This window comes from Styela clava, chromosome 11, assembly GCF_964204865.1.
Source record: "Styela clava chromosome 11, kaStyClav1.hap1.2, whole genome shotgun sequence".
In the NCBI taxonomy this organism is placed as follows: domain Eukaryota; kingdom Metazoa; phylum Chordata; class Ascidiacea; order Stolidobranchia; family Styelidae; genus Styela; species Styela clava.
The window spans coordinates 19234752-19248112 of NC_135260.1; the positions used below are offsets into that span (position 1 = coordinate 19234752).

At 32.7% G+C, this 13361-nt stretch overlaps 1 protein-coding gene across 1 annotated transcript; it reads right to left on the reverse strand.

The window, feature by feature from the left end:
* Nucleotides 1-59: 59 nt before the first annotated feature.
* LOC120348023 (mothers against decapentaplegic homolog 3-like) lies at nucleotides 60-13180 on the reverse strand. Its single transcript, XM_039418134.2, has 10 exons — nucleotides 12815-13180; nucleotides 12213-12269; nucleotides 11630-11814; nucleotides 10825-10968; nucleotides 7462-7554; nucleotides 6722-6766; nucleotides 5818-6030; nucleotides 5443-5580; nucleotides 4858-5002; nucleotides 60-2181 (listed from the first exon to the last, which is right to left on the reverse strand). The coding sequence occupies exons 1-10, from the start codon at nucleotides 13018-13020 to the stop codon at nucleotides 2058-2060; spliced, it is 1350 nt and encodes a 449-aa protein (XP_039274068.1). The 5' UTR covers nucleotides 13021-13180; the 3' UTR covers nucleotides 60-2057.
* Nucleotides 13181-13361: the final 181 nt, after the last annotated feature.

Here is a 13361-nt window from a genome sequence, read left to right on the forward strand (position 1 = left end):
CAACTCGATCAACAACTAACTAAGCTCCTTGGCTTCAACGTAAAAGAAACGGAAATATATTTATTTCATAGCTACTGTATTGCTTGAACAAGTATTTACAACGTGAACTATTGTGGACAATAATACTGTTTTAACAATGAAGACCGGAATATGACAGATGGACACAATTAAAACCAACTGAAAAGCTAGTAATAAACAAAGTATTCAACAGGAATCTCACCAGATTCAAATAAGACTATATTATGCCATGCTAGCAGCGTGGCATAATTAAATTGCAACATAGGACAAGAGGCTTATTTTAACGACTGCAATGGAATACTTGTGGACAGGATACATGTCTGATTGGGACACTTTACATGGCTTATTTTAACAAGTCCAGTAGTTACTAAAAGGTTGTTTGTTACAAGCAAAAGTTCGAAACAAATGATTTTTATCTTATCTTCTGAATGCTAGATAGTGTTTTTGAAACTTTTGTGAAATGGTAATATTTTCAACCTTTAGCAGTTTATCTGCTGCAAACGAGTTTATAGCCGTATTTACCTTCTCAAAATATACATAGTTCACACATACTAGTAAAAAGAAAATGCTGATTAAAAATGCACAATATCCCTAATGTCAGTTCGGTAAACAAGCAAAATCATAGAAAAAAAGTAGATAAAAGGCATTAAATGCTGTAGAGGAGCACATAATATAATGCTAGATAAAAACTGGGCATGTATTTCATCAGGAAAGTGAACAACTAATATTTTTGAAAAGAAATGATATTCATTTATTAAGTACACAATTGTCCTTAAAAAGACACGACATGACATACAAGAACACAAAATGTTTCAATTATTACAACAATCTGTACAATGTAAATTATCAAGCAATCTGCACTATTGCTGCGCATAAAAATTGTTAGTTTATGAGAATTAAGCCAATTTTCAGTCTCAAATCTGACAAAAAAAATGCTCAGACTGGCCGTAACACCCCTTCAACTAATAAAAAATGTCGCTTTCCATTACTGATTAAATTAAAATAAGAATTAAGATTATAATTGATAATGGATATTCGTCTTTAACAAAAAAGTCAAGGTAGAAGGAGGCTAGATAGATTCGGATAGATTTTTGATATTTTTTGTAAGTCCTGAATAAATCCCGAAGTCAAAACATTTCCACACATGTGATCGGGACATTGTCATCAACTAGAATTTAGTACAGAATACATATGCCCTAGAAAAAATGAATGAACGATTGCAACATAACGGAACATTATTCAAGTGATGCTATGGCAAGCAGTCACTTTATAGAAAAGCCAAAATACATTCTATGCCAAGTAAAAAAACATACGTCTGTGAACTGTTCGAATTATAAAAAAGAAAAAACAAGAAAGGATTTGTACCAAATTGTCATAATTGGCAGGACTGTAAAAATATAAACTATTCGAATAATAAAGAAGATAAAAATAGCATGTGATTTTCAAGTTATGGCATCAATCTAAGACAAGAGTTTTCAATCAGTACTTACAACCAGTTAAGAATATAAGCATTTGAAAAGTTTTCAAATCTATTCAGAGAGTTGACCGGATGATCTAACCGAGGAAAATATTAGAGAAATTCCATAGCAAAAATCTGCTCAATTTTAAAGATAAATTAACTTCCAACTTTGAACCCTCACATCAGAACCAAATTGTTAAAATTTGAAACAGAATATATAAAAACAACACGATGATCATATCACACATCGGTATCATTGAAAAAATGTTTAAAACAATTCATGTCTTGTGCTGTGCACTCATGGGTGATCTCAAAAAGTCTTTGTTAGCCAATACTAGATGAAACCATCTTAAGTTTTTGAAAGTCGTGAGATTACCGATTGTAAAGAGATATTGCTAAAAAGGATTATCAGTAAATTCTATTAAATCATTGTCTCTTACAAAGGCAAGTAGTAATGGCAGCATTGACACATATCTTCACACTGTCTAATGCCTGGTAAAAAACAGGGTTGACTTTTGGTATGATCATATCATATTTCAACATTGTTTTTGTTTTGAGGTTGAAAAATTCTTTGCAGCCTTTACGACATAGAGGAGCATGGAGTACGTGGTGATCCCATTTGTGTTAAAACTTTATCCAACCATTGCAAAGGTCCATTCAGGTGGAGTTCAATCCAGCATGGTGTAGATGTGACAGTTTGTCGTCTGTGAAATCATAAGTACAGTGTTAGAGAGAATACAATAATAGATACGGTTGTCATCACACATCTTTTCACCCCGTACAGGTTCGAATTCTGTGGGGGATAAGCAGTGGCGCAACCAGGCCGTTTTCAACGGGGGGTCCGACCGGAATTAACACAGTGCAACCACGACGTAAGTCGCAACGCCACTAGGTGTCGCCTCGCTGAAACATGATAAATTGCTCATGGTTAAAAGGGAAACGCCGTCGATTAAATCCCAGCCTTTCGCTTACCTTGCACTCGTTCATTAACGGCGCTTCGCTATGTCTTGCACCTCGTGGGTAGCAAAATGCCGTTCATTACATTCCAGCGAATTGCTAACGAACGAAAAGCTGTTAATTATTTTCAACGTTTCCCTCGCTTTGCGCCTCGTGGATAGTGAAACACGGCTTGAATAAATTCCAGTGTTTCCCTCGTGCCGCGCCTTGCTCATTGGGTGAATTCGTCAAGACTAAAAACAAAATGCACTTCTTGCGAATGGACCTTTTCCCGACCCTAACCCCAGAAAAATTCTAAACTAAACTGATGCTCACCGGAAGACATAATGACCATTAAAATAATTGATTTACAACTAATTTTTGGAAACACAACTAAAAACTGACTAATTTAATGCAGAGATGTCCAAATCGAATTTAAATTCAAATATCGCAAACTTCAAATACTGTTTTTTCGTGCTTATAATAATCCCGAATATGGCGCACATATCCTAGCGCCGTCGTCCATGTGTGGTTCGGCAATATACAGCTGACATGAAAGAATTTCGATAATAGCCGACTTGACTTTGAGGACGTTTTTGATTGAAAATATTTTCTTATGGTGTATTTTAACTTAGTCGAGATGGTTTAGGCGTCCTCGGCAAATTGTGTCTTAATTAGTTGTTTTCATCCTCAGTTGCGATAGTGACCGAACATACAGGAAATTTTTTCATTTCTTGTAATTTAGCGCGTATAAAATAGCTCTTAAATAGTATTTAATATCTTTGCGGATTTCGTCGACATCCGGCGTTGATGACAACATCGTTCAGTTTAAGTTAGCGGTATTCATTTACAAACAAAAATACATAACAGCCGACATGAAATATTCAAATCAGCGCAGTGTTTAAAAATAAAACACGTTTTATGGTCTCAATATGCACATAGAATAAAGAAAGGACAGAGAAATAACGACTAAAAACTAAGAACGGTACGGTATGTTTGTGTACTTTTGTTTACCATCGTCATCATAATCAAATTAGTTAAACCTGATTCCCAAATTTTCGTCCGCCAATAATGGAGAATAAAGTTGGAAAAACGTGTTTTACTTTTTGAGTCGGCGTTGATTTAAATTTTTCATGTTATGTGTTATAATTTTTTGATTATAAACCAATACCTCCAACTTAAAATGAATGATATTGTTATCAACGACGTCGGGATTACGATAAAATCTCCGATAGAAACCAAATAATATTTAGAAGCTATTTTATAGATTCCAAGAAATTAAAAAATTTCCCGTTAAGTTCGATATCTATCGAAACTGAGGATGAAAACAATTATTTAGGGCAGGATTTGCTTATAAGTTTATTGCCGAGGCGCACAGCATATCTTGACTAAATTGAAATATATGATAACAAATGTAAAAAATTTTCAACCAAAAACGTCCTCGACGTCTTATAATCACTTCAAGTCGGAGTTTATTGAAAACCTTTCACGACGACTGTTAGTTATTGCCGTGCCACACATGGCTGCTTTCAATTGGATAAAAAATGAAATAATTGTGAAATGTTTTTAAATCAGAACGTGGATGGGGGCGGTAGGATGTTTACGGCGTTTTCGGTTTTCAGCCTTTCATATGTAGAAAATCTTAGGTTAATCGAAGCAATATTTTTCCGAAAATAATTTTCGTATCCAGATTTTCAGAGTTTCTACTGCATTATTATAACATGAAGACGGGCGGCGTTACATTGCGTCAAGATGATGAAGCACGAGAGTATTCGTCACAAGAGAGAGAGAGATAGCATTATGCTATTGTCGCTTTCAATTCGCATTGACAGCGTGCGAATTCTACTTTTTTGAGGTAACATATCTCATTTTCGAATACAAACATATACGCGGGGATAGCGATTATTACGTAACTAACAGCAAAAAAGGAAGATTGAAGTCGGGCGGTGTTAAATTACGTCGAGGTGATAAAGCACTGGAAAAAAGTAGTTTTTACCGGATTGTTATGATCGTAGAACGACGTTGTTTGAACGTAGAACAATAATAAAAAAAAACGAATTTCAAACGGGGGGGACACGACCCCCGTAACCCCCCGCTGGTTCGGATAAGTATGTGCGAGAGCATTGCTAGAACCGTCCCTGCCATATGGTGGTTCACATAACAGTTATTCGGTTATGGATTCCTCCACCACCAAGTCCATGCATCTTAAACAACTGGTTAACTACTCCCGTACCCGACATGGATTAGCTGAGCTTCGCCCATGATTGATGGGTCGTGTTATCATATTTCCTCTCCCCAGGATAAATATGAAATATCCTATCCTAAATGACCATACATAGCAGAACAAGACAAGTTGGAAAATATGTAACACTGAGATCAAATTGAATGCAAAATTTAAAGAAAGTTATACATTATGGTCGACAGGTACAAAAAATGTGGCATACCTGTATTCGGCTCCCCATCCTTTAACAAAACTCATGCGAATCGTGCACATTCTAGTCAGTTGATAAACTGCTTCAAATCCCTGGTTGACAGATTGAGAAAGAAGAGCAGCAAATTCTTGATTGTTGAATATTTTAAGATTGCAGCCTACGCGAATAAATTGTTTAAGTTAATCTCATATAAAACAATAATTCATTACTTTACGGATGATATACCCGTTTTTTGTCTGAATTTTGAATGCACATGTCAACAAGCCAACTTATAAAAACACAAAATAGCATCCAAGCTACACAACCAAAATGGCTCCAAGGTGGCAAGCGTTAGAAACATGCTTGCAATTGCACCTCTGGTTATCATATGATTCTTATATATCACATATAATATGTGATAGGATTGCTGGATTCGTATGAGTCTGAAACGAATAACCCGTCAGCTATTTATGATAGATATGCTAACAAAACCACTTTATCGCCTTTTCTGGGATAAATATGAAAATACCATCAATTTGAATTTTTGCAAGACTGTTTCAATTAGTAATCAACAAATTCAAAAATTGTTTTTGTGCAATCATCATTTCAAATACCTACCAGGGGGAATCTTAACTACAGTGGCAGGATGCCATCCATATCTTTTATTGCAGTTTGGACTTTGTACGAATATCGAACTTTCACTGAGACATTCTGCAAACACTTCACCACCGATGTAGTAAAATCTTACTCCTTTACCTGTTAGTAGAACAATTTTGAAATATAATAGAATTTTTACAGAAAAAATACTGCTGCGTAGCTCTTTATCTTTTGTGGATTGTAATAATGTACCAGTTAAAGTTAATGAAAAACTATGTGATTTCCAACAATTAGCATTATAAGCCAATGAAAAGCAATTTGGCGAATAACAATGAGACAATAAGAACAACATTAATATTTTAAATTTGTAAAGTTAGCAGTAAGTTCATGACATACCAACGTGTCTCCTTGTCTGTTCTATTTGATGTATGCGGTGTATATTAGAGAGAAGTCCAAGACAAAATCTTTCGGAATTAGACGGATCTGTGAAACCGTCAACTGTGAGAGATGGTTGTGAAGCATGAAATGTTTCTCCGACTCTTTGATTCATTTCGTAATAAGAGATTGAACACCAGAATGGTGGTTCACGATAAGCAACAGGCTGAGCATCTGAAAAAATGTAAACACAGAACGATTAGAACTATATGTCCGAAGATCATGATATCAGACAGTAATATGTGTGCAATATTTAAGCTGGCTGCTTTATGACTGAACAGTTCAACTGTAGTATGAACAGTTTAACTAGACAAGAGCTGGACAGAAAACCCTCCTACTCAGACATGGAGGAAAATTGTGTGTATAGTATGTTCATGTACGGGAAATATTGAATTGAAATAAATTAACAGATCATCATCATGTTTTCATTAAGCAAAGTTGCTATTTGCTTGAAATAATGCACTCATTACTGGCCAGGCAAATCGATGGAAATGTCAAAAATTACAAAGCACTAGCTATGAGCGATGTCAGTCAGTGTCTCATTAAAAACAATGCTTTTAAAATGAGGCAAATTTTAACGAGTTTGGTGATAAATTAATTCATATACTACCCAGGTGCATCTTATTTAATTCATTTCTATGTGATTATATATGAAAATACATTTTTACATGAAATAATGATTGATTTTAATAAAACAGACAACATAAACACCAACAAACATCTTGTTAATAAATTGTTATATTATTATCAAAATAGTGAGGCTTATTCGATTTGAAGATTGGAAAGTCAACTTGTTTTGTGAACCAGGAACAGCAGAAGTACGGGTATACCAATACATTAACGCATAACTGGAAACAAATCTCACCTATCACTGGTGAAGACAGTCCTGTTTGAATTGCCATTTCAGAATCTAAAAACAAATACAATCCAAATAAATAAATTAGCATACCAAGATAAATATAAGCCACAGCATATTGAAATGCTGTCGAATCATCTAGGCTAAAGTTTGGTCATAGGCAAAAAGATAAAAAATGCATTCACATTAAAAAATATTCTACATAGTTTCAAAATTATATAAAATGAAATTTATCTAATCCAGGATTTCCCATACTGAGGTCCGCTGACCCCTGGGGTCTGAAACGATATGAAAATATTCAATCTTTAATGATTGATTTCAAACAAACAGCCATTGCATCTTTTTGTTTGAGCAATGTGGACGAATATCCATTGCTTTCAAAGAAGGCAATTTAAAATTTTATTGCCTCTTGCAACACCTCACATGTGTGAGGCAGCATTTTCATCTCTCACAAATGTGACTTGCCACAGAATTGGATCTAAGAGTTTGCTTGCCACAAATTGCTACGAGAATTGATAAATTGTGCAGTAAAAAGCAATCTCATCCATCACATTTGTGTCGTTGTGTTGTAAATTTGTAATTGAACAATATCCCACCTCGTTGGTTAGGCAGAGAAATTGATACGGCATAGGATGGGGGTCAAAACTAAGATTCACAAACAGGGATTCGCGGCCCAAAAAGTTTGGGAAACTTTGATCTAACCAATACCAATCAATTTATACATATTTTTAAAAACAGGTTAAACAAACCAGAATTGTAATGCTGGGAATCAGGACTATTCATAGAATGATCTTGATCTGCTGCCTCACTATCTTCACTCATGTATCCTGGCGGTGGAGTCTCTGAAATAGAATAGTTGGAAGCAGTGAATATGTTATTAACATATGCTATTCACAAGGATATTCGATACCGTCGTTTCTTGAATTTAGGAATAATAAAGAAAAGTATCATTAGAAAAATATCATTGTTAGCAATTAAAGTCTCACAGTATGACCATAAAAAGCTTTAATTTTAAATTTTTAAAAAATTTGAAAAAAAAAATATAAAACCATCACTAAATTATTGTTCATCATAATTTTAAAACTCATTGAATATAATATACATAGGCTTCTGTGTTCTTTGCTGAACATAATTTAACAAAGATTATTTGGTTTCGGCCACGCTTGGCTGTTTAATGAACACATGCCCAAATCGATGCCTTACATGTACAATAGCAAAATGAAGTGCAAATAAAACACATCCAAATACACATTATTCCAACCAAAGTCTTCAAAATATTTAACAATTTAAAGAAGTCGTAACCTAGTGTTACTTTTTACGCTTTTAGTTTAAAAATTCAGAATTATTAGATTATTCATTATTGCTTGGTACTGAATACTGATGAATATAATCCAATCGCCGCGTTGTTTGTTAATTATTAGGATAGCTAAAATCTACTTTTTTTATCTCAAAATATTTAATTTTACAGCTTGAGGTATAATAAAATAAGGTATTATGGTTAGATTTTTGATTTGTTAGATAGGGAAATTCAGCTAACCTACATTTTAATCCATAGCCAATACCAAATGTTCTGGTAGATATGAATTGTCATTGACAGAATAGAATGCAAATAAGATGAATCAGCATTGGTCATATTCCTTTCGCAGACCATCCTTGCAAATTATTTCACCCAATGCCAAATTAGGCAACTTTGCCAACGTATATACACAAATTCACAATTTGAATATATTTATTATAAGCAATAGAATGAGGTAGCCATTCAATTCAGAATGTACATGATATGTAGTAACAATGTTGACTAATTATGTCTAGCCGAGTTGAAAAAATTACTTTATGGTCATACTTGATACAATCTATAAAAGCAATTTATCTGGCAATGATGGATTGGATAGCCTCCACTTTTGTTGAGTGTAAATAATTTCCGAGAATATGACGTTAATTTCTACAGGACAGAAACGTGATCAATATACTGGCATCAATCTATAATTCTTAATAGTTATAATTAATTCCATAGATTATGATTTGCATATTATTTGTCACAACAAGTGTCAGTGTGATTAAACTTTGAAACTCGAGAATTAATGACTGTTTTATTAAATAAATTGTATAATAACGACTCATAAGTACAATTGTGTTTTGAGGGTAGAACATCATTAGCGCAACAATTCAAGTTTATCAAATTCATTTAAAAAACCAGCAATAACAGATGCTGTAGTATCATATTAAATGGGTTTTACTGCTTTTCAGTGGCAACAATAAAACTATACCTATTTCTAACAGTACATCGAGTGTTGGCCTGCAACTTCTTTTAGCAAAGAGTGATGACTACTACATATTTACATTATTTTTAGTTTTAAAATTACCGTTAAAATATTATTAAATAAAATTAGATTACTGACAATACTAACGAGTTCTAACATAAAAAGTTTAGCATTAACAACATATTGAAGAGATTTCATATCAGAAAATTTTGAATTGAAAATATAGTTTTGAATAATGGTCATCAAATATAATATACCGTAGGTAACTTAACTGGTCATGTTCAACTAAGATATTTTCATAAACGATTGTATATTGAAAAGAACATGATATTATAGTACAGAAACTGTTTAATATTGTTTTTTTCCTTTTCTATTGCTATCATAAATAATGTTATTATTTTCGATGTGACTATTGACTCAGGAGGGCAAATTTTATCATTATAATATTATGTATTTTTTAATTATTATTCAAATATTCCATTCACTTTGGATAACCTCGTAATGTGACCCATTTTGATATAAATTTCAGATTTGTGTCATTCATGAAAAATTTAGGAGTAAATTTGAAAAAGAAAATTGTAACAGAATCATTACATTAAATCCATATTTTATCTGACAATCTTCTTCATAATATAATTTTTTGACAAGTAATACGAGGAGAAAATATACATAAATCAATATGGGACGGGGAAACATAATATTTTAAGATATCAGTACTACAAATACTTATATAATTAATTAATAGTTGTGTATATTGTCACAAGTTTTTTTAAAGTGCGACTAATATTGATTAATTTTTTTTTAGAAATTTATAATCATGTCATGCTGAAAATATCGTCATACTGAACTGACATTACGTCAAATATAATATAATGAAATGGAATCAGTGCTTGAAATTGAAGTAAAAGATAAAGTCCCAAAAAATGCATTCAAACACATAGAAATATTCAAGTATTAGTTTGATCATTTACCACTTTAGTGGAAGCTAAATAAAGTTATGCACGACTTTATCAACTTATGTTGAACTCTAATTACTAAGCCCCGTTAATCATTTCAGTTCAAGATTTTCCTTTTTTAAAATAAATATATTAAATACACTTCTAATGTATTAACTATTAATTAGGATCTTCAATTCATTTGGATTTGATCTTTATAGACTCAAAATTAGAATTTCAATATTATTTACTGTACATACCGTAAGAAAAAATTCAAATAATATTAATAAAAAAAAGGTTTTCAAAAATGAACTTCAAAGGTAAAAATGAACTTGAACATAAAAAGTAACTGCATTATTGAATTTACATTTTATTGTACAGGTTGACACAAAAAAACAAAACTAATAAACCTCTTACTTACTTCTACGAAAATGGGGTAAATTATTTAATTTTGTCTACATTTGAACTACATCCTAGATAGAATTACATCCAGAAACTTTTGGGTATAATCACACACAAACAGAAGTTTAAGTGCAAACAAAATTTTTTTTTTTTCATCACTGTAGAAGTTCGTAGGTTCTGTTTTTTGGGTCACCCTGTAATATACAGTTTGGCATATGACTATTTCACATTCATACAAATAATATTTGATATTTCCTTTCAAAAACATGAGATATTTCTTTTGTAATGATTCACAAAGTTGATATATCGGAAGCTCCTGCGAGTATTTATATTTCATTTACCCTGTCAAAATTTCCATTTGACAGCCTTGCCCATAGGCACCAATCGTTATTCTGTTTTTACCAAAAATCTAGAATACCAATCCTCATTTTAAAATGGTCGTCAAATATGGAAACATATTTTGTTCACAGAGTATCAACTAGTAGTCAGCAATAACTAACAAATTTGCACAAACCTGGCAATGGAAAGTTATGAAGCTCCACTCTATCATCGAAGGTCGCATTTCCTGGTACAGATCCACCTTCAATGGTAATTGGTGCCAACATATCCCTGGATGGTAAAGGTTCTCCTGCTTTGGGTACCATCACTGGTGGAAGTACTGTTAAAATAAAAATATGTGCAAAAACAATCCCACAGCATGTTGCTGAAAAGTAGTAGCATTTAAATTAATAGCACCGTATATAGAAATTATCAAATAATGAGAGGGCAATGTGGAAATAAATAGATGCAAAGTTAAAATGCAAAAATATTGTCCACACAATATAAAACAGCAAAAATTACGGGTGAAATATCATGCCCTATAGCCTCCAAAATCATGGAAAATATTTGTGGAGAATAGCAACTCAAAGGATTCCAACAAGATTAATAAGGATAATATAACAAAATGATGCATGTGTCAAATTCCTGGCAAATAATAAACAAGCATGGTGTATCACTAGTAAAGAAACATGCCCAATTATAGCAAATGTATTCAGGTGTAAATATAGAAAATATAGACTAACGTAAGATTTATATGATAATCCAATAAGGTAGAAATTTATCTTGCAATTTGATTGACAATTCAAGACTATTTTTTACGCTTGATCTACATTTTGAAAATGCCGTTTAGTTTGAAGTTTGGAATGCAATATTCTATTGTTTTAAAAAAATATTCAATTACTAAATCACTAGATATCCACCACTGGAAGATAGCATAATATAGAAATCACTGTTGCAATAATTTAGTTTGTAAACTATTCAAGAATTTGTAAATATCTAACCTGGAGCTTCAACTCTGTTGTAGTGATATGGTTGAACACAGACTTCATCATTTTTATGACTGTGCATGCAGGTAGGTATAAAAGACAATTCAATTTGCGATGTCAAATCAGGCCATCTCCATAAACTACAGAACCAAACATTAGGGTGAAGCTTTTTCGATGATATATCAGCTCCACTGCTGTAACTGAGAAATTGAAAAATAAAATTTTTCAAAAATAACAATGAAGTTTTTCAAAACTCTAACCTCCTGTGCAAACATGATATTCCAACTAATGGATCTGCAAAGTTAAAAAAGATATACGGTAGGCCTAATATATACATTCGCTACGATAAACAAACATGATGATTTTCACTGGGCTATAAAAGATCTAAATCAAATGGGATATGTGAACCATGTTTCCATATTTGGGTAGGTAAACTTATGTATACGCCGAAGATTTCTCAAACATGCAGATGGCGGAGATCTTAGAAGGTTCGATCACGGAAAGGTTAGAACTCTAGTGAGTTGATCAATAATGAAAGAAGCCGTATGCAGAAAATTAAACAAGATTATCCTGAGATGAAACAAAAAAAACATGATACCTTCCATTTAAGTTTGTTGATTCATTTTTAGTTCTAACAAACATCTTCCAGTCGGACCTTGAGATATAAAAATAATATTTATTCATTTCGAACGACTAAGTCTTATGAATATTTAACTAACAGTTAAATAAGTTGATTATTATATCATTTAAGAAGAAATTAATTTGAGTAGTAGTAGTTTTTGATTCTAAAACAGGGGTCTCAAACTCGCGGCCCGAGGCCAATTGCGACCCGTAGGACGATAGTTTGTGGTCCCTGCCTTAGTATGAAAGTTTAATGTTAGTGTGTCACTTAGCTCAGTTCGCATGATTAATACATTTAATATAATTTTTAAGTTCTCAGATTTTTGACGTCACAATCACTAATTCTTAATATCTTTAGTTATTTTTTTATTTACCGTAGTCTTAATTTGGTTATTTATATTTTCAAAAAGTGTTTAAAAAAATAAAAAATTTGGGGAAATTTGAATTTTTTTAAACTACAGAACTAATATAAGCTTTTATTGTGGAAAACCTGATACGGCACAGACCCACCCAGACTCTGCTTCCAGTGGCCTCTAGAAAATTGAGTTTGAGACCCCCTCTCTAAAACTACCTACTTACTTGGATATAACAACACAGCCCGTGTTCGGTGTCTGCTGCAGAACCGCTGTCTTTAAATCATTCAGCCCAGTAGATTTTGATTTAAACTTGTTTACCAAAAACTTGATACTTTTTTCAACAAATTTCTTGTCAACTTCATTACCATCATCCTTTCGTGCAGCAGCAAGTTTCGCAATAATGTTCGGAACAGTTGTAAATGGTAGCATGATTTATAGTTTCAAGACTTTCGAGTATCAATCAGAAACCAGTTAACAAATACTGAAATAACAAATTCCAGTACTGCATCAAACAGCTTCAATGCCTTATTCCTGTATTCTTTTCTTTATTGCAGTTCATCTATTCAAATGATACACTGATATTTCAAATCTAAGGTTAACAGCAGAAAATATAAATATTGATAAAATAATGTTCACTGTTGATATCTCAATATCTCAGATTAGGTCTTTACTGCCTTTCATTTTCGTGGACAACACGGAAGAATAGGTAACAAAATTTAGGTACCGGAAGGGGTCTAGATAAATTAACTGTCAGACTGTAATAGACTTCT

Excerpts from the sequence above, each read along its gene's own strand:
- LOC120348023 (XM_039418134.2), bottom strand. The coding sequence starts at position 13,020 with ATGCTACCATTTACAACTGTTCCGAACATTATTGCGAAACTTGCTGCT. Across the intron at positions 12,270-12,814 it reads GGCTGTGTTGTTATATCCAA|GTCCGACTGGAAGATGTTTG; the intron begins GTAAGTAGGTAG and ends TTATATCTCAAG. Across the intron at positions 5,581-5,817 it reads ACAGACAAGGAGACACGTTG|GTAAAGGAGTAAGATTTTAC; the intron begins GTATGTCATGAA and ends TTCTACTAACAG.